Genomic DNA, 20,670 nt, shown 5'->3' on the forward strand with positions numbered 1-20,670 from the left:
ATGCATACACTGCTAAAAAATGCAAGCAGTGCAGGTGGAGAGGAGGACCAGAAGCCCCTGGAGACACTGGCCCTACTCATAGCTGCACCTCTTATACCCTTGGCTTGTAGGTAATTTTGTCCATGAAGAGCCCTGAAAGCCAAAGATGAAAGGCACTTCATTGTGCCCTGTACTCATGCTCTGAGCCCTCAGGGGTCTCTTCAGCTCTCTGAGTTTTCTTTGGGAGCTCAAGTATTCCATAAAACAGCTTCAGAATAGAGCAAGTTCACCAACCTCCTCTGGCATGTCCTAGGGACTCCTGAGGCCACTGGCAAAACTGCTACAGGGGAACAGACAGAAATCTAAGTGGACCGGGCAACCACTGCTAAAGGATATGCTGGGACAGGGCCGTGGAACACAAGGCCTATGCAACACTATTATTGTGTCCATTGTTGTAGGAAAGCCTTCCCTGTGACAGCATATTACTAACAGAGGAGGACATACTTGCTCTTGTTAATACATATGCATCCTTCAAAGTATGGCAGGATGTCCCTGCAAGCAATGTGTGCCATTCACAACATTCTTAGCTCACTTTTATTTTCCTGGACCTCTGGAAAATATTAAGAGAATGTTTCATGATGCCTCCAGGGAGAGAGGGCACATGCCATATGTCCTCATTCAGCAGGAGCAGAACACTGAAACTTTTGGGGGCAATCGGTGTTTAGACTCCGAAGGCTTATACAATGAAACCCAAGATGAGAACTCATGCAAAATGAACACAATCCAAGCTAGAAAGAAAGAAATTAATTCTGGATAGAGACATGAGAAATTTCTCTTGTGGGAAGACCAGTAACTGTTAGACTAAGATGCCATCATGATCTCTGAGCAAGCTAGGAGAAACAGCACATGGCTGCCACACCAGGCTGAACAGAGGACAAACACTGGTGGATAACCAGATACCCCACATAGGAAGGGCATGGCAATCTGCTAAAAATGGGATTTTTCTGCCACAATGGAAAAAAAAGTTAAAAAGAGTTGAATCTATTATCAGTAAAAGTAGAAATGAAATATAAAATTATATAAACATACACACACACACACACACACACACACACTTCCACCCTTTGCATTACGAGTGGCTCTCCTGATTTAACTTTTATTTTTTTTGTACAGAGACAAATGTGGTATGCGTGACTTTAGATCAGCTAAGCTACATTCTCATGAGAGACTCCTTGTTGGAGGGAGTGAAGTGGTCAAAAGTGTGGGTTTTGGACCTATGCCTTATTAAGTACCTACTAGCCGAGCGACCTTGGGCATTTAACTTCTCTAACAGCATTCTTTGTATGCTTTATATAAAACAAAGACAATATTGGTATTATGGGATTATTATGGCAATTACATGAAGAATCATAAGGGCTTTGTCTGTAGTTTATGCTCAGTGAACAGTGGTTGTTCCTGGTTTTGGAGGTGACTGAGGTGACTGAGGGCAGAGGGGAGAAAAAGTAGCCTAACAGTAACTAATAAGAGGTTTTCTTATACTACTTATTCCATGCCCCTCCTTCACAGAGTGGCTGCTACAGTGGCTTGTTGGCCCTGGGGGGAATATCCTAGCCCAGCTGGTATGCTGCAGTTGAGCGAAGTTAGAGATTTAGTGCACAAAGGTATCTTAACAAGGGCTCTGCTGCCTTTGTGGAGGAAGCATCTTCCTAAGAGTGGCAAAGGGGGCAGGGGAGCAAATCAGTGGACACTGACCCAAGTGAGGACCCTGGTGATGCCTGAGGCACTGTGCAGACTTCCAACTCTAACATGGCACAAATCTTGTGCTTTTAAATCAAAGCCCTTAGAGAAGAACAAGTTCTGGATCTTGCCAAGACTAAAGCTTGTAGTCCAAGGCATCCTCTCTGAGAGGTAGAGTAGAGTGAAGGAGCATTATTTTCAGACAGTGCTATCTAGTAGGAGCCCAGCCTCACCATGGGCAGAGAGAAGTGACAGGGAAGCCAGTCCCCAGGAAGCGCATGTGCACTTCCTCAAGAACAAAGCAGGGTTTCCCCTAACTTTTCCATACTCTGTTCACCAGCTCTGAGAAGGAGCTGCTGGCAGACCAGGTCCCTGTAAAGCAAAAATCTGTTCAAGAAATGAAGTCCAAATAGAACACTGGGCTTGGGGTTTGAGGCCGCCATAATCTGGGCTGTGACTTTATTAGTTGTCACTTTATCTAGGAGCCACCAGCCACTGTCTTTGATTAGGTATCAGGATCTCAGAGATACACCTTTTACTCCAAACCTCTTGCCCTTGGCCCACAAGAGTACCAAGCTCATTCATTTTGAAACATTTTAATATATTAAACCATTTTTGTTGGGATCAGTATATACTCATTTTAAAGCTTTTCAAGGTTACTATATTTAATTTGATGATAGTACATTAGTATACACCATATACAAGAATGTTCTGACCTCTACAAGATGCCTCAAAAAAGTGTAGAGAAAAAAAAAAAACCATTCAATACGTATTTTTTTTTTTTTTTAACAAAATGAAAGGGCTCACCTGAAAGATCTGGCAAAGTTTTGCTGAGTACATTAAAAAGGAAAAATCAAAGTCCTTAATTTATAGATTGTCCCGGGAATCACTACATTTTTCAAATCTGTTGTTAGATGGGCTTTTCCTTCTTTAAAAAAATTTTTTTTTTTACATCTGGAGTTGAGACAGTAACCTATTCCATATGTGCCACAGACGGCAAATAAAGACACAATCTTGGAAAACATAACGCCAACTGTTTCCTTTAAAGTTTGATGCAAATGATATCCTTCTCACCTTTCTACACATTCCTTGACAACAGCAAAATTTCCATCCCCTATTGTCCTTCCGACTTTATATCGTTCTGTTATTGTGGCCGGAATCTGGAAGCCTTCCTCCGACACTTCTGAAAGAATCATTAGTACATTTTTATTGGTAGGAAAGGGAATACAGATGTTGCCCCAGAAAGACATTTAGAAGTATCATCTAATAGACTGGAACTGATTGAGAATCGATATGTCACTTTCTATACAGTGAGGCACACCCCCCCTCTGCTGACATTGTATACTCAACAGTTTTTCCTAAGACGAATGATAAACCAAAAGGAAAGGCAGACTGTATGGCGTCCGCTTTCACGGACGGAAGAGTGGCTGACACTTTCGCTCCTTGCGTTTCATGCCAATTTGATCAATAGTGTTTACTGACTGACTACCCACCGTCTTCAGAGAAATGACATTCCTAGGTATGGCTCAGGACGAAAGTGGAGGTTATAGGGGACCCTGGGCTGCTTGACATTGGACAAGCATGACACATGCCTGCTGTTTGGACACTTAGCTTTACTACATCCTGAAACGGAGATCTCCGTAAAATTCCTTATGAACTAAGCCCCGATTGCCCAGCCTGCCTAGTATCAATGAGCAGATTTTAGACAAATGTTCTCACCAGCAACCTGCATAGCAGATGTTGAGTTAAAATTGCAATATTTATTATGTCTGTGAACAGAACAGTTTTGTAGTTTCAATTATGTTAGTGCCACTAACACAACACATTTTCCCCCTTAAAATGCATTTTGAAATATTTTACAAATGCCTAATAATGCTTTAAATATCTAAGGCCATAAAACTAAATAAGCCACACTTAGGTCACATAAATATACTGGATAACCTTTAACATCTTTGGGGTGTAAAAAGCTTTTTATAGATGGGCTCTAAAATTTACATGCTTTAAAGTTATAAATCCTAGCTCTCCCTCAGGCAACCTGAATACAAAATGTGATGGAGGCCTAGTGTGCTTTCTAAATGTGCTCCTATTCTGACCTTTAATCATAAACTGAGACTAAACATTTCTTCTCAAAATAAAATTAAAACCTTAGGTTGTGCACAGGCTTTCTTGGTGATTTTGTATTCTCCAGTAGTCTGCAACATCGGGGAAGAACAAATGGAAACTCACAATTATCACACATCTGCTTTAGGACTCTTATTCTGGTTCTGATCATGCTCAATCTGCACCACTCTGGACCCTAGGGTGGAAGGAATTTCTGGAAAGTGGTGTACAAGAGTGGGACATTTGCTGCTACTACCTTTACCTTCGGCATTTTGTGCAGCCTCTTTACCTCTTTATAGGTGACGTTTTAGTCTTAACCCACCAGAAGCTATCACAGTGGTCTCCAGAATAAAGTGAGAGCTGATGCTAATTGACACCCCCTCCCTAATCCCCACCATCTCACAACCAGAGAAGCCTCTGGTTTCAGAGACTCAGCCTGGGGATTTTTGTCTACTCCATGGGAATTAGAGGAGATCATTGGAGAAGTTTCAAATCCACTGCAAAGCACCGAATTTATAAAACATCACACAGATGACATGGTCTTAAGGCTCTTTACTACACGGATAATAAAAATAACCATCCTTGGCTGTCAGAAGCAAGGCAGACTCCAGATGGGAAATGGAAGGAGGTACTTCATCCTTCCTTCCACTGGGAGCATCAGTGAGGCACCCATCTGGAGCACATGGCTTGGGATTTTTCCCCCCCCCCCCATGGATAAAAATGTATCCTTTAGGCTTTTGACTAAGAAGGCTGTGCCAAGTCTTAGCCAAGGACCATTTCATTTCAGGTAAATATAATACAGTGGAACAAAAAGACTTCTAGATGGCTGAATTTCATACTTCTGGAAATATAAAAAAATATGATACTGCATGGTAGTCAGGAAATAATTCATGTGTGTATCACTTATTTCACTTGACATAATAAAAGGTACTTTTTTGGAAAATTAAATCATGTTTCAAACAAGTAAGAGATGCTGATTCTTGAACAATGGCTTGATTATATCAGTCTTACACTTTCCTAAGTACTTTCTCATAATTGATTTGAGGCTGAAAATGACCCCCAAGGAGAAACAGGTATATATTACAATCTTATACAGTTTTATAGGAGAGGAACTAAGATGTAGAGAGATGAAGAGGGTTATTCAAAACAGTCTAGTGAGGGGAGCCTGAGTGGCCCAGTTAAGTGTCTGACTCTTGATTTCAGCTCAGTCATGATCTCAGGGTCATGAGATTGAACACTTAGCAGGCTCTGTGCTGGGGGTGGAGCCTGCTTAAGATTCTCTCTCCACCTCTCCCCCTCAACCACCCATATTCTCCCTCTCAAAAAAAAAATTGGAAAAACAAAACAAAACAACCCAGTGAGTTAGTGAAAAAAATCAGTTCTGGAATCCAGGGCCTTTGATCACATCACAGAGAAATTCTAAAATGAAATAGCCTAAGGTACAAAGAATATTTTTTGCAATGGCTATCAAGTAATTCTCTTAGTAAAGCCATATTTTCACATACTCAGTTCGCTTATGTTAGAGTACATCTGTAACAGTCAATCAAGAAAGGGCACTGTCTTGAATATACTGAAAGTGAACAGAATTCGGGAAAACACAGGCAACAATTACTTCCTTTTATTTTCAAAGTACGCACTAGCTGGCTTCTTAGAATACTTACGCCTTCCAAGGATGTGAAATATCTCCCAATTAGGCTAATTCGCTCTTCCTGTTCCCATAGAGTAGATGAGATCCCTGGGGGAAACCATATGCAATCCTATCCCTAGGAGCTGCTTTAGGCTTCTGTTTCATAATACTTGACAAGTTACAGTTTCCTGAAGAAATTTAGCCAACCTGTCCCCTCACCTCCCCCCCAAGCTAAGCCTTCTCCTCAGACACCAACTCCCGAGCTCACCACCTTCTCCGGGTCCATCGTTCTCATCCATTGAGCTGCAGACTTTGGTGGATGCAAGGGAAGTAGAGGAGCCTCCATGCTGGGAGCTCTGTAAGGGAACAGAAACAAAAAATAAAAATACTCGGTCAGACTGCCAGTCTGCAGGTGCGATGCCCAGCCCAGGATCTTGCACCCATCACCGGGGAGGATTTGGTCTTAACACTTGAAAGGGGAGGTTCTTAGGCTATTCAATCAGATTACTTACTTTCCCGCCCTATTAACCATCTATTATTGGTTAATCATTCTAAATTTGGATGTTCCATGGCTTTTTAGTCCTTTTTCTCAAGATCAGCATCCCTTAGCTCCCTGTTTAGGTTTGTCAGATTTTAAGCATCTCACCTCACTTTTCCAGTCTATCTGCAAACAGGCCTCAAATATGGCGCCACTCTGATATCCAAATTTTTTTCTGTTCTTACCATAGGAAAAAAAAATTCTCTTCAGTTTGTTTATGGAATATCCTAAAAAAAAAATTGAGGCTTACCACATTCTTGGAGAAAGGCTACAGAGTGGGTTTGTTAATTCCACTTTGAGATAAAGACACAAGCACTAAGTAGGTTATCAATACGTTAAATGTCATAAAGTAAGTCTGAGGCAAAGACAAGAATAAAGCCTAAGCCTGGTGATTCCCTTGTATTTTGGGCATATTTTTAACCAAGACCAATGACAGCAGATAGGATAACAACTATATTTCAAAGCTCAGAGGACAAAACAATATCAAATATTTAGTACTATGATCAGCTATGGGGAAGTACTGTAACGATGAACCTTGCCATCTCTGCATCTATTCCTTGAGAAAACAATTTGTATATTTCAATGCTATTTCTAAACAGTGAACACAGCTTGTCCTAAAAGATCTTCCTTCTGTTTCCCTGGGTTTATCCACTTTGTTGGCCTGATGGGAGCAGGAGGCGGTTGAGGGGGCGGCATTGGCTCATGGTGCTGGCTGTCTGTGGAGCAGAGAGAAGGGAAAGAGCATCTGTAGTTGAATTAATAATGAAGAGGTGGTGAGAAGCAAAGTTGACCTATTTTTCCTCTGCTTACCTGTTTCCCTTCAACCTCCTCCCCATTCCATCCAGCCTTAACAGTACACAAAGTAGGAAGGAAGAGACAGTCTTACATAATTTCTTTACCCCCAATAGTCTTGTATAGAAAAAGCAGATTTTAGTTTTCACCAAAACTATCGTTGGGAAAATGTTACTGAAATCATTGCAGGGCCATTTGAGTCCACTGCCTGTTTTCCTAGGTGTGGCTAAGATAAGCATGTTCCACTGGATGAGTTCATCAAAGCTGACAGTTGACATTGGGGTAAAAGCTAGATTCACAGCAGTGATGCATCTGCTCCCTTAACAGGACATCCTAGAAGTTCGGTGGTTACTCTAGTACACTGCTGAATAAAACACAGTTTGTGTGGTGTGTCCTTTATTTTCCTTCCACCAATCAGTCTGGTGACTTGAGTGGTTTTTTTCAGCCTTTCTCATCCAGCCTCCCTTTGTGACGAGCAGCACACATTTATCCTATATCTGGCTAGAAAGTGGGATTCAGACTGTAACCTTGCAACAGTTTTCTCTTGAAGTGACACTATGTGGTCATAACCGACTCTGTCGAAGGTACTGTAAATGTATGAGCTTCTAAGTCATGCTCTGCTGACTTTTATGGATGTCTGTTTGTGAAAACCTTGTATTTTTAATATTGGAATACAAGGCTTAGACAAGGCAGATTTATAATGTCGATATCTGGTGAAAATAATCATTACCACATTTGAGGGGAAGGGGTGTGTTTTCCAGAAAGTGAGATCTTTTATCCTGTGTCCATTGCTTTTGCTGTAGACATAGTGTGGTTCCAAGAAGAAAAGCAGTTGGTAAATGTCTAAAATGTAGACCTTCTCTTCTGGGCTTTCTGATTCTTGAATTTCTTCCAGCATCCTCACAAGTGTGTTCATTGTGGTTCAGGGTGGCAGGTGCTGTCTTGTCATATGGTGTTTTAATTTTTTTTTTTTAATTTTTATTTATTTATGATAGTCACACAGAGAGAGAGAGAGAGGCAGAGACACAGGCAGAGGGAGAAGCAGGCTCCATGCACCGGGAGCCCGACGTGGGATTCGATCCCGGGTCTCCAGGATCGTGCCCTGGGCCAAAGGCAGGCGCCAAACCGCTGCGCCACCCAGGGATCCCTCATATGGTGTTTTAAATTTTAGAATACAAAGACACATTCTTTCATCAAGCACTCAAATTAATAGACTAGTAGCGTGTTTCCTAGCAAAGATGTCCACGATTATGTACTCAATTCAAAAAGCTTGTTCTTTTAATAAGAACTTCAGATACTCAAAATAGGACGCTGACCCAAAGTATATGAAAACATCTCTGTATGCACATTACAGTTCTGAACTGTAATGTTCAGAAACTTACTGGATATTATTCACTCAAGTGCCTTATCAACTAACAAATAGCATTTTTAACAGTGCCACCTAACATCTGAGGCCAGCTGTGTTCCCTCTGCCTTATGGACAAAAACCCCCCAAGGTTTTTAGGTTCTGTTTAAAAAAAGAGAGAGAGAGAGGATTACCACAAATTTACTTACATTTAGAATTGCTTATTTTCAACTTTAGGTTTGAAAATCTACCCCAAATAATTTAAAACTTCATGCTGAGGGTAACAGACAACTAAGAGAAAATTAAAAAAAAAAAAATTTAAAGGGAGTTTACTTAAAGATAGAGAACACAGAGTGGAAAGTTCTTTTTTTTTTTATTATGATCAAATAGAGTAAAATAAATATATTAGATTCCTAATGGTGTTCTCTTTTCTCTTTCCCAAAGAAGTAAAATAGTTAACATTGTACACTTTTCTAAGACAATAGTTATTCACAGATTCAAAAAATTTCAGGAATTGAAGGAGACCTTACATATTACTTATTCCACTGTACTTCCGTCCATAAATCCCCACTACAAAAACCCTAGCCATTTAGTCAAATGGCCTCTGTCCAAACACCACTACTGAACACATTTTTCAGTGGTCCCTTGATTGTTCATTGGAGACAAAGTTCTTCCTTATATTGAAATGATGTCCTACATTTTTGACTTATTGATCTTAGCTCTCACCTCTGGAGCTACCCAGTGCAGGTCTAATTCATGACAGTGCTTCAGGAATTTGGCAATAGCTTCTGGACCCCTTTAGTACCTTCTCTTCTTCCATTTGTATATTTCCCGTTTTTTTGATTGTTCATCATACTACACGGTTTCATGACCCCTTCCACCCTCCTACGGATAAACTCCAGTTCTCAATATTTCTTGTTAATGCCAGTGCTCAAAACAAATGTAATATTTAGGTGTACCCTGACCAGCACAGAGCAGAGGACAGAGCTTTTGACCTTGTGACCTTTTTGACCTTTTTAGCCTAACACTGAGCTCACAGTTATATCAGGTCTTGCTAGTCTGTATTTGGGAGTTTGGTGCTTTGGATCAAGTCTAAGACTCCCTGTTTATTCATGCTACATGTTATCTTTATTACATTGATATCCTTGCAAACTATTATTTTTCTTAATTCTGATTCTGCCACCTGACGTTTTTGTTCTGCCAGTTGAAGTGATTCAGTAAACAACATGGCTCTTTGTGTATGCTAGTTACTAATCCTAAATATACTAATTTAGACAGTGTTGGAACACTTTTATTACTGCTCATAAGTCTGATTGAAAGATTTTGAGTGTAGTAAAGGGAAAATGTGTAAATTCTTGCTCTTTAGAATTAACCCAAAGAGATTAATCAGCCTTTATTTAGACCAACAGAAGCTGAAAAGCCTGCTTATATTTTTTCATGCTTACAAGTGAAATCAGTTTGCTTATTTGGTTTTTCTGAACAGATAAACCATTTTATAGTATGCATAATGGTAAGATTTTGTGTTTGCTTTAGTTTGCTAATTCTAAGGCATCTGGATGTGTAGTACAAAACATATACTTTTTTTTAGAATTTAACACAATTAGTTGCTCTAAGAGACACTGTGACATTTGAAATGTTATCACCTCCAAGCAGATTTAATGGGAACCAGGTGGGCAGGTTGCTCGCACCTGGATGCTTTTATGACACACCTTCATAAAAGTACCGCCCTAAGTAAGAACACATCCTAAGTGTGGCTATTTAGCTTGGGATCATATAACAGATGGAGAACATATCACACTTTGTGAAATAAGTGAGAAAGCTGACATAACAGCTCTAACCACATTTTATCAAGATGTATTTGATGACTATGTAGTTAAAAACAGTTCATTTAAAATATAATGGCACTAGTTACCCCTGCCATTTGTATTAATGGTGCTACTCAACCGAGGATCATGAGGATCACACTGAATAAAGTTTTCAAAAATATCCAATTAATCCACTGATCTATTCAAGGTAGAAAAATCTCACCAGATAACTTTAGCTTTGACTGGATAATTATTTACTTCCACTTCACATCCTGCCTTGGCATACAACTATTAGTTACTATTAACTTGAAAAATTGTAAAAAGAAGAAGAAGAAGAAGAAGAAGAAGAAGAAGAAGAAGAAGAAGAAGAAGAAGAAGAAGAGAGGAGGAGGAGGAGGAGGAGGAGGAGGAGGAGGAGGAGGAGGAGGAGGAGGAGGAGGAGAAGGAGGAGGAGAAGAAGAAGAAGGAGAAGGAGAAGGAGAAGAAGAAAAAGAAGAAGAAGAAGAAGAAGAAGAAGAAGAAGAAGAATTATTTAAAAATCAAGTGGATCAACTTTAGAAAGGAAACAAAATCAGGAAATATTTAACAAATTCAAACTCCTGTCTTGGTATTCTTGATTTGAAGTCTATAGAATCTCTAAAGATGACCTCCTTTAATAAAAAAAAAAAAATTAAATCATACTCTTGCTGTTGAAAACTTGAAACCTGAGGATTCTAAGTGTGTATAAAAAAAACCATTCATTTGCTTTCCAAGTGTGTATGAACAATAATAAGTTGGTCACATCAATCTGTAATAACTAATAAGATTCTATTACATGAAACAAGGCAAGGGGAATTCCTTTTTTCCAAATTCCTCTATCAAAAAAAAAAATTCCTCTATCTGCATTCTTCAGAGCATGTTTAGCATAAATACAGTTTATGGGATAGGTAATCATGTGCATAACAAGAATCAATATTGAAAAATGTAAAATATTATTATAGAGATTTGGTCAAAGTTTTTAAAAAACTGGAGAAGTTATTCATGAAATTGGTTTACTCAGCGGAAGGAAAAATGAAAATGGGAATACTGGTATTAAATCTATATTAGTGAAGCTACCCACGGGAGCCAAGATTTCAAAAATAAATGTATTTAGTTACAACTTTGTTTTATCAGGCAGCCCTCTTGGCTCTTGTGTCCAGTCTCTATACTCACCTAGGCCAAGATCTATAAATTCAAAATCTGAACCATTTGTCCTGAAAAGGCTGTTGTCTTAGGGAGGGGGGAGGCACAATGTTTCTTCTTATTTCTTCATGAAATCATAGTTTGGAAGGGAACCAGAAAGTCATCTAGGTTATCACCTCTTGATAAAATAATTCCCTCTGTGATTTACTTCTCACATGAGATTCCTAGTCTGTGATGAAGGGAGTTCACTACAATTTTTGTCACCCATTATACTTTATTTTAAACTCTATTATATTAAGAAAGTATATATACAATTTGGAATTTTATAAATTTGTAAACATTCCTTCTAGTTGTGCCATATTGCTTTGGGCACTGGTTACATTTACGTTATCATGAAAATAATAAAAAAAACCAACTAAAGCAACTCTAATTTTAAGATTAAAATGAACCTAACAAAAACATTAGATTTAAAACTAGAATTTTGGACTTCTATAATAATTTTAAGAAAGATATTTTTCTAACTAAGCCAGTAGAATTTTCTATATTCCTTTATACCACATTATGAATGAAAGTGTGTTTTTTTTTGTTCTAGATTGAAGTTGGGTAATCAAGTATTTTATTATCATCACTGTTTCTTTTATTATATATTTATTTTACATATTCACTTATTCAGTGACTTAAAATAACTTGTATACACACCCACATACATATATCCACATGATCATCTCCCTCACCCTACAATTAGAAGACCTTGGAAAAAAAGTCTTCAAACTCAGGAGACAGACAGCTCGTATGTCTAAAAAGTGCATGTCAATTTTTTTTTCAATCAGTTGACCATTTGCCTGACAAATTCACCATTAAAACAACCCTAAGAGGAAAGCACAATGATTTTAATATAAGCAGCCAAAACAGAATTCTTCATCAGATGCCCTTATTTTGTCATATTGCCAGTATTTTATACTTTAGATGGCAAGGAATGCCATTCTGCAGTATCTCAAGTATCAATTCACTGACACTAATTACATCACAAGAAAGCCATAAACATAATTATGAAAGCAACCATTACTCCTCACAGTCATTTCAATGTCAATGTCTTCTTATAAGTTTTCTGAAAGAAACTCACTGAACAACATAGGTGTTTTTTCCTGTTTATTACATAGTTATTCTAAGGTGGTAAGTGTCACAAAGTTAACTTTGAGGGGAGTAACATGGTCCAGTGGGAAATACAAGCTATAACATTTTACAATGAAACCACAACACAAAGTGATGGAACTTCCAAAAGTGGGTAGTTAAATGAAACATCTCATAGTTCTATAAAACTCTGCTGAGGGCCTCAGTTAATGGATTTTTAAATTATATTGCTGTTTAAAACATTTTAACACCAAATGTTCTTTTTAAGAGAATATACATCCAAGCAACTCAAGTGTATGCAGAAAGTATGTCACCTCTTTGTAAAAATTTCATCCAAATTTACAACATTCATAGTGTATTTTGAAGTAAAAGTCCTTAGAACAAATAATTTCTTGCTTGTTGATGAATATAAACTAAAAAAATACACATCACAAGAAAATTAGCTTTCATAGTTCTTTGCCTGTGACCTTTTAGATGCCTACTATCCTGGCTTCAAAACCTTTTCGTGGCCATATATAATACAAACACCCATGTATTACATGCACCATTTATACTATCTTGGAATTTATCCATCATCCTTACTAAAATGAACCACATTTTAAAGACACTATATATCATGCACTCTTGAAAATTACAGCTAGCACTTCAGATTTCCTATCCTTTCCACATGCGTTACAGACACAAAATTACAAATATTTTTCAGCTGGCAGTATAACAAACTGCATCAGACAACTGGTATATTGAATTCAATATATCTCTAATTTTTACACTACACTCTTATGGGATATCTCAAACAAATACAGTTTTCACTCTCATGCATAGTTAAAGATGCTAGCAAGGCTAATGCAAACATGTATAAATGGGCAAATGTATGCATATATAACAAATTCATTCAATTAACATTTTCAAGTGTGTATACATTAATATAGATATATACACACATATAGCAATTACAGGAAGGTTACTACTGAAAATATGTCAGCAGTTAGAATAGTGTTTTGAAAGAACATACAAAATTGCCTTACAGGTTATCTGGCTTTGTTAACAACTTACTTCAAATCAAACATAGTTTGGATTGTTTTATCTTTATGTTTCAGCTACCACAACTCTATATATCATTATTTCACTTTTTAGTGACTATTGACAATCAATACATCTCATCAATACATACACATTAGAGAAAACCACAGTGATAGGATTCACTCATTTTGATAATTGAATGTCAAGACGTAACAATATAAACATTAATGTGTGCTTATATTTAATAATTAACACAATATTGAATTTGTTTGAATTCACATTTTTTTTCTGTATAACTGGATTTCAATTTTTTTGTTTGTTAAATAAATCAATACATCTACTGGAACCATCGTGCCTTACTAGTTAAGCATACTAATTTAGCATACTGCTTTTGAACTTAAAAATGCCCTAATACGTCACATTTAACAATTTATGACATGAAGTTTTTACATACAATTCCACAAAAGCCAGTAACTTATAAGGCTGTGTCACCATATTTTACTATTTATGGTCTACAAACATACACAAATGTGTACATAAGCACACCCATATACACACTGAGCCCTGAAAATTTACATAGACACCCACACACCTGTATAGATATATGGCCACATATGAAAAATTTAGTAGCCCAATAGCTCAAATATATGGGATTGTTTTTCAAGAATGCCGTTCTCTATTTTCATTAAGAAATGTAGCTTTCAGGCTTCATTGTTTTTAAATGGGGAAAGAAAGAAAAACAAAAAGCTAGCCTAATCATGTATAGATTGTAAAGGATGCAATGTGGGGAACACATACCATATATAAATGTTGCTTCAAATGGTTTTTGAAGATATTAATATTTAGATGAGTCAATGTAAGAGCACAGGGATGTGTACAGATGGGTGGGCCTGAAATGTCTTAAAAGACTATGACAGTATAGAAACATTGTGGCTCTTTCCCGCTTAGGACAAAGAAGAAATCAACCACATGGCTTCAGAACCAGTCTTCTGAGTACACACTGAACTTCATACTTGATAGACTATTGTTTTACATTTCTAAAATGCTGAAAGCAGGGCAATCCTTATCCTATCTTTTTTCTATGATGTCTAAGGGAAAAAAAGCGAGGGCAAATGAAGAAATGTCAAACTTTTAACTCGAGCACAATGTCTTTATAGCACATTTAAGGTTTACCATAAGGATGAAAATGGATGGCTTTTGCTGGAGCTCTCTCCCGCTCAGTAGAACAATTTTAAAGTTCAATGCCTAATTTTTAAAAAATAATTCTGTACGTAAGTAAATTTTAAGTGCCTATAAATCATCAATTTGATTCTACCAATGAACTGAGAACTGCTGGTTTGTTGCTAAGAGTTTTTTTTTTTTAATTTTTGCTTTAGTATAATGGAATTACGCTCTGCATAGAAAGAGATCTCAAAGTCTATAAATGGTGTGTTTTTTCAATCTCTGAGGGGCTTTCGTTTCAAAAAGTAAATGATATATATTGCCTCCGAACAGTGCTTTAATAAAAGTCATATGTTCAAAAGATTAAATGCTGGGGAACAGCATTTCCTTTGGAACTGCCTGAATGGAAAGCTGGCCATGATATCTATCGGCAATTAGTACAAGTACAGTTTCTTTTTGCCATGTCTAAACAAAGCCATGAGCTTCATATCAATTGGCAATATCTGCCACTTATCCAGAACAAATAGCATTTATTGGGCCTTTCTAAGCAATACTTGTCCCTAAGATTGACAGTGCAGGGAAGTTAAAATTTTTGGAATTTATTTTTGTTCTGGACCATCTGACCCCACCAGATTTAAGTTAACTGTTCCACTGCTTTCTTTGCATTTTTGACAGTTCAGTCAAATACATACTAATCTTTTATGGACTCAACTGTATTAAGTAATGCATTTTACAAAGACATAACTAGAACAGACACTAGCATAGGCAACTTCACAGATGTTTACTGTTTCAGCTAAAACAAAGCAGCCTTTTGATCTCAGCAGGAGTCTCTGTTCATTTCTATTGGAAACAGTTTTAAAACCTGAAGTCTGGAACAGGTATTATTATGAAATGTTCTTTCAAGATGGAATGATTCAGTTTGTGGTTCGAATAACCTGCCAGAGAAGTGTCTTTCTCTCCAACAGACAGGATAATGAGGCACTAATTATTATAAGGCTAAGTTTTCAGATGCTGTTAGATTGCCTGGACTCTTTTTCTCTTTTTTTTTTCTTCTTTTGGTTGAAATGTTTTATTCACTTGAAAAGTGAGATGGTAACATATGTAACTATAAACCAGATGGTAAAATTTGATAGTTGAGCAATTTATCAAGGAGATAAATTGATGCCATTTAAAACAGTATGTGACAACTGAATTTCTCTCCATCTTGAATCAAACATTTTGTTTTTAAATTCAGTTTTCAAGTAAAATTTGAAAAGAACTCAAGGAAAGGCCTCCAAATGGCATCATACAATTTTAATTTATCACCTACTGAGATATGTCAAGCCTGTAGAATATCAAAACCATGCTTCACAAGTCTTAAATTGTTAGTGTTTGAACTAGTAAAACTAAATGATCACTAGGGTATGGCTTACATACAATAGACCATACACGTAAAATTAATTTTTAACATTCAGATTTTAAAATAATTATTTTATGTTTAAGCAAAGCTGACTATGATTTTTAAAACAGAAGACCAGAAGAGCAGAATTAGTAAGTTAATGTTAAACAGTGGGTTATAATCATAGATTTACTGGGTTTAACACAAAAGGAGTTTTGCATACGAAAATTTCTACAACATCAGGACTTTTCTGAATGGCAATTTGGATATTTGGGGTCTGATTTGCATAGCACCATTTAAGAGAATTTTTCCTTTAAATTGTTTCTTCTTAGAAGAAATCCAGACACAATTTTTTTAGGTCTGTGTGTTAAAAAAAAAAAAAAAAGTTTTGTAGTTTCAGCCTTTTCACATTTGAAAAATTACATATATGGTTGTAGGGAGGAATTATGTAATTTATCGCAATGCCACTGAACAAGTTCTTCATGTTGGTATATTGTTTAAGCTATATTTATGTTGCTTCCAATGAAAGGTAAGTTTAAAAAAATTTACTTGACAACAAAAGCAAGTAAAGTTCCTAATGCCTAATTTTAGAGTCTTCATGAGCTGTGTCCTTGACACAAGTGTTTTTTCTCAGATATTTTAACCCATAAAATGGTAAGTAGCCGTGTCTACTGGCCAGGAAGAAAAAAAAAACTTGAATATTTTTATTATTTTGCAATAAAGTATCTTTAAAAAATCAGCAATCCAAACTTTAAAAAGAATATAACTTTAAGAAAAAATGTCTGCTAGTACCATTTTAATTCCCTTGACCAAGAGTATAGGAAAACTGTATCTATATGTCTACTTATGATTAAATGAAAACCTCATCTGCAGAAATTATTGCCTTATATTGCTCTATCATTAGCTTGTTCTTACACTCAATATTGGGTCCATATATGAAATTCATCTAAAGCCAGGCCTTGCAAAAGAAACCTCAGCAATGGAGCTCCCCAACCAAATCAATGTAGGAAATATATATATATAATATATATATATATATATTATATATATATAATATATATATATATATAAATCTTCAAGGATTAATGTGATGAATATAAAATTCCTGTGTATTTACTTTTATATAATTTGAGTTCATAATTTCAAGGTATGCAAAACTCTTTTGTGTATTTTGCTGTTAGACTTTTCTTAGGAAATGTGAAACACCTTCACCGAATCACAAACCATATACATTGCTCCATTTTCTCTTTTACACTGAGTCTCCTACTGAATCCAAATCATCCGAAGAGAGGGGGCGATACAGGTCCTGTAAGATGAAGGGCGGTATAGATTTGTTTACTTGGCTTTCTTGGGTGCCCTGTGGCTCTCTTAGGAGTGGAGCACTAATGAATGAGCATCCTTGGTTTCTAATGTCATCAGACCTTTTAGAGTCTTCAGTTTTGGGTAAGAGGAAAGATAATAACTGAGAGACCATTGAAACAGACAAAAATAGTGCTTATTTTGCCTAACTGGCTTGAACTGCTTCTGAGCTATCCCTTTCTGTGTCCTGTTGAGTTTTATAAATCCTGAGGTCTATGGATGCCAACTCCACTACTATGTGTCTAGGCAATTCCTCCTTGAACATTTCCTTCCCATTCTGGGTAGACAAGAAATGTGCTTACCTCACAAAATAATCTGTCAGGAACCCCAGATGGCATTTAGCAAATTCTGGTCACAGAGCAGCAACCCAATGTTGTTGCACTGCATATCGCATAAACCCAATAAAAACTGCCTTTTCAAAATTTTATATTTAGATAACAGAAAAAATGCACGCTTGACCTCCCCTTCCCTTCCCAATGGTCTTCCGGTTCTCCAACCACTCGCCAATCACCTCTTTACTTCCTCCCTCCAGCCTTTTCTGCTAGGAGATCTCTCAGTTGGTAGCCAGGCAACCGGCTCAGATCTGCAGACGGTCTATAATTCTGGCTTCTTTTCTATTTTGTACCACCCACATCTCACATCATCTGACTGATCAGATAATCTACACAAGTCAGCCCTGTGGGAGTATAATGGGGAGCTTCATTCAACCTACACAGCACAGTACATTTCTTCCTGATGTATTAAGAAATAAGACCAAAACGAAGTTCATGGATAGAAAAGATCCTATAATATCTGCTTCTGTGATCAGTTAAATGCTTCTAGACAGCAATTTAAATAATAGTGTTTTGAAAAAATAGGGAGGTTGTTTGGTACATTGCCACCAATGCTTTTATGAAGAAAACTAACTGGCATGCAGACTCTTATTGCATATGACTATTCTAAAATACCAAGAGCTGTAACATCAAAATATGATTTCAAAGGAAGGAAAAAGCTGATTAAATCATCATAATTCACATAAATAGGAATATAGATTTTTCCTGTGAAGAAAATGGTCAAATGTATCAAGATTCCTTTAAAAATTAAAGAAATACATTCCTATTTTTTAAACGAGGTAGGCAGTGTAAGTGTGTGTGTGTGTGTGTGTGTGTGTCTGAGTGTGCTGGGGGGCACAGCCAACTCATTTTCCTGGCCATGTTGCTAGGCAACACAGAAGGAAAAATAGAACTAGCTACTGTTTTCCAATTTGTAATAAAAAGAGTTAATTTATTCTTTGAAGTATCTTCTTTTAGCACTTACCATCTTTTACTTATTTCAGTATTTCCTGCATAGGAGTATAGCCAACCATTTGAGAAGAACATTAACCAAATTTGAAACAGGATCAGTTTTTAGGGATATGCTAGGCCCGTTTTAACTGGGAGGGGTTATTTGATGCAGTTGCCTCCACACCAAGATGAAAGCTTCTCTCGCTAAAGCATCTGGGAATGTCTCCATGCATTGACATGGTACATGGATGGAGGATGTTCATTTACGGCCTAAATTTAAAAGCCTGGAAACTGAACCATCTCTGAATTATCCAGTGCTCTGCTTACAACATGTGCTTAATAAATGTTTTCAGATGACCATAAGCCTCTGTCTCCCTGAAACAAATGGGATTATTTTCCCTCTCAAGTAGATGCTTGCACTGGTAGTTTAAATGATGCAGTGAAGAATCTACAAGAGAGCCACTCTTTATAATCATTTCCCAAGTGCTGGTAATGTTAATTATAGAAGCCATTGGCCACACAGCTGCTAGTCACTGGAGAGAAATTTTCTGCTTCATTGGGACAAAATTATAGTGATGCAGAGAATACAGAGGGCAGAAGAAGCAAAATCTACCCTCATTCCGCCAATGAAGGGACAGTTGGGCAAAGCACTTTATATTCTCACCCATGGAGGTCTCCATGATACGCAAACAGGGAGAGAAGCTCAAATCTATGGCAGGGATTCTCAGTCACCATAATTTAGTCTTAGCAACTAAGTATGAGCTAAAGCCTGAATCTGAGTTTAATTTGTTCAAAGGATGAAGGGGGATTACTATGCCAGGTGTATTCTCCAAAGTATACACTTCAAAATAGAGACTATTCTCTCAAAGAGCACTATCTGTGCTATATATGACTGCTCCTATAGAAGGGGGTAACTTTTCTAGAAATGAAACACCCTACTACACCTTCCCCAACTGAAGTATAGACACTTAGGGGATCATATGAATTTGGCCAATTCTTCTTTTAGAAGTTCACTACTGATTCCTGTACTTTAAAATGCAAAATTAGGGCAGCCCGGTGGCTCAGTGGTTTAGCGCCGCCTTCAGCCCAGGGCTTGATCCTGGAGTCCCCAGATTGAGACCCACGTCACGCTCCCTGCATGGAGCCTGCTTCTCCTTCTCCCTCTGTCTGCGTCTCTGCCCCTCTCTCTCTGTCTCTCATGAATAAATAAATAAAATCTTAAAAAATAAAATGCAAAATTAGACTGTGGCCAACAAGAAACCCATAGTGAAAACACTCAGATGGAACAGAATTATTGGATTTCCTATCTGGAAGGAGCCTCTTTCTTGTTTTGCCTTGTTTTTCCAACTGAGACTCAGGATAGCAGACTGGATGCCTTTTAGTGGAGGAGTTGGTGCCAAACCCGGGCCTCATCAAATAATCTAAACCAACTACACCTGATGCCAGGAGGCTCCATGGAGAAAGACAGCATAAGCTGATACGTGGTGGGCCAGGTACCAAAGGGATCCGGGTCTGATGGAGTCCCCAGCCCCCTGCTTTTAGATGGGGGCATGCGGATGCAACCTTGCAGGAAGCTTGAAGGGAAGAGCTTCCATCTTGGAAGCAGTTTAAAGTTATGGAACTCAGAAGTCTCATTTTAAAGCATAATAAAAGAAACCAAACTAAGAATCTAGTCTTTGAGTTCAGAAGCCTCCAAGGAGCCCTGGCTTATTATTAAAATGTACAGTAAGCACCGTCATAAAGCCTCCTAAGAGCACATATTCCTCTCCACCTCGCTCATGAAATCAGGACAGTAAAAGGCCCTCGCTTCCCTCCTCAGCACCTTCTTCTCTTCCCTTTCCCACCCCTTTTATTCCTGCTGTAGTATTACTTAGAAAAGACAGACAGTACAGGTTTTGAGAGGATAAGAACAGTAGTTCTTCCCCCTTCCTGAGCATGGAGAAGCTAACGCTGTTTCCAGTAACTTTTTGACCTTGGTTTCCAAGCTCAGTATACTTCTCTAGTATTACACAAGAAGCTAAAAAAAAACAAAAAACAAAAAACAAAAAAAACCAACAACAAAAAAACCCCACCAAAATGCACATAGTGATGAAAGAGAAGGCACTTGATGTGGGTTTCATTCACAAAAACACATGTCACATGTATCCATCCTCGGTGCCACAGACCCTAAGCGGCTCTGGACCACCATTCTGTGCCATAAAACAATCCCCCACCATAACCCCCATTTTCCTTTTCCTTCTTAAGGAAGGCTGATGGTCAGCAATGAGATCTAATA

General features: G+C 37.6%; 1 protein-coding gene across 8 annotated transcripts in view; it reads right to left on the bottom strand.

The window, feature by feature from the left end:
- The window catches only part of DCLK1 (doublecortin like kinase 1), a 335,386-nt gene that overhangs the window by 58,756 nt on the left and 255,960 nt on the right, over positions 1-20,670 (bottom strand). For 3 of the 8 annotated variants that reach the window (XM_055317267.1, XM_055317268.1, XM_055317269.1), the window contains 2 exons: positions 5,715-5,799; positions 2,791-2,899 (listed from right to left, as the gene is read on the bottom strand). In XM_055317267.1, coding sequence (XP_055173242.1) covers positions 2,791-2,899; positions 5,715-5,799 — 194 coding nt within the window. Of the gene's footprint in view, positions 1-2,790; positions 2,900-5,711; positions 5,800-12,220; positions 17,081-20,670 lie in introns of those variants that run through there. The other 5 variants (XM_055317266.1, XM_055317265.1, XM_055317270.1 and 2 more) reach the window with 3 other exon arrangements.

This window comes from Nyctereutes procyonoides, unplaced genomic scaffold (genome assembly GCF_905146905.1).
Source record: "Nyctereutes procyonoides isolate TBG_1078 unplaced genomic scaffold, NYPRO_anot_genome, whole genome shotgun sequence".
NCBI classification, from domain to species: domain Eukaryota; kingdom Metazoa; phylum Chordata; class Mammalia; order Carnivora; family Canidae; genus Nyctereutes; species Nyctereutes procyonoides.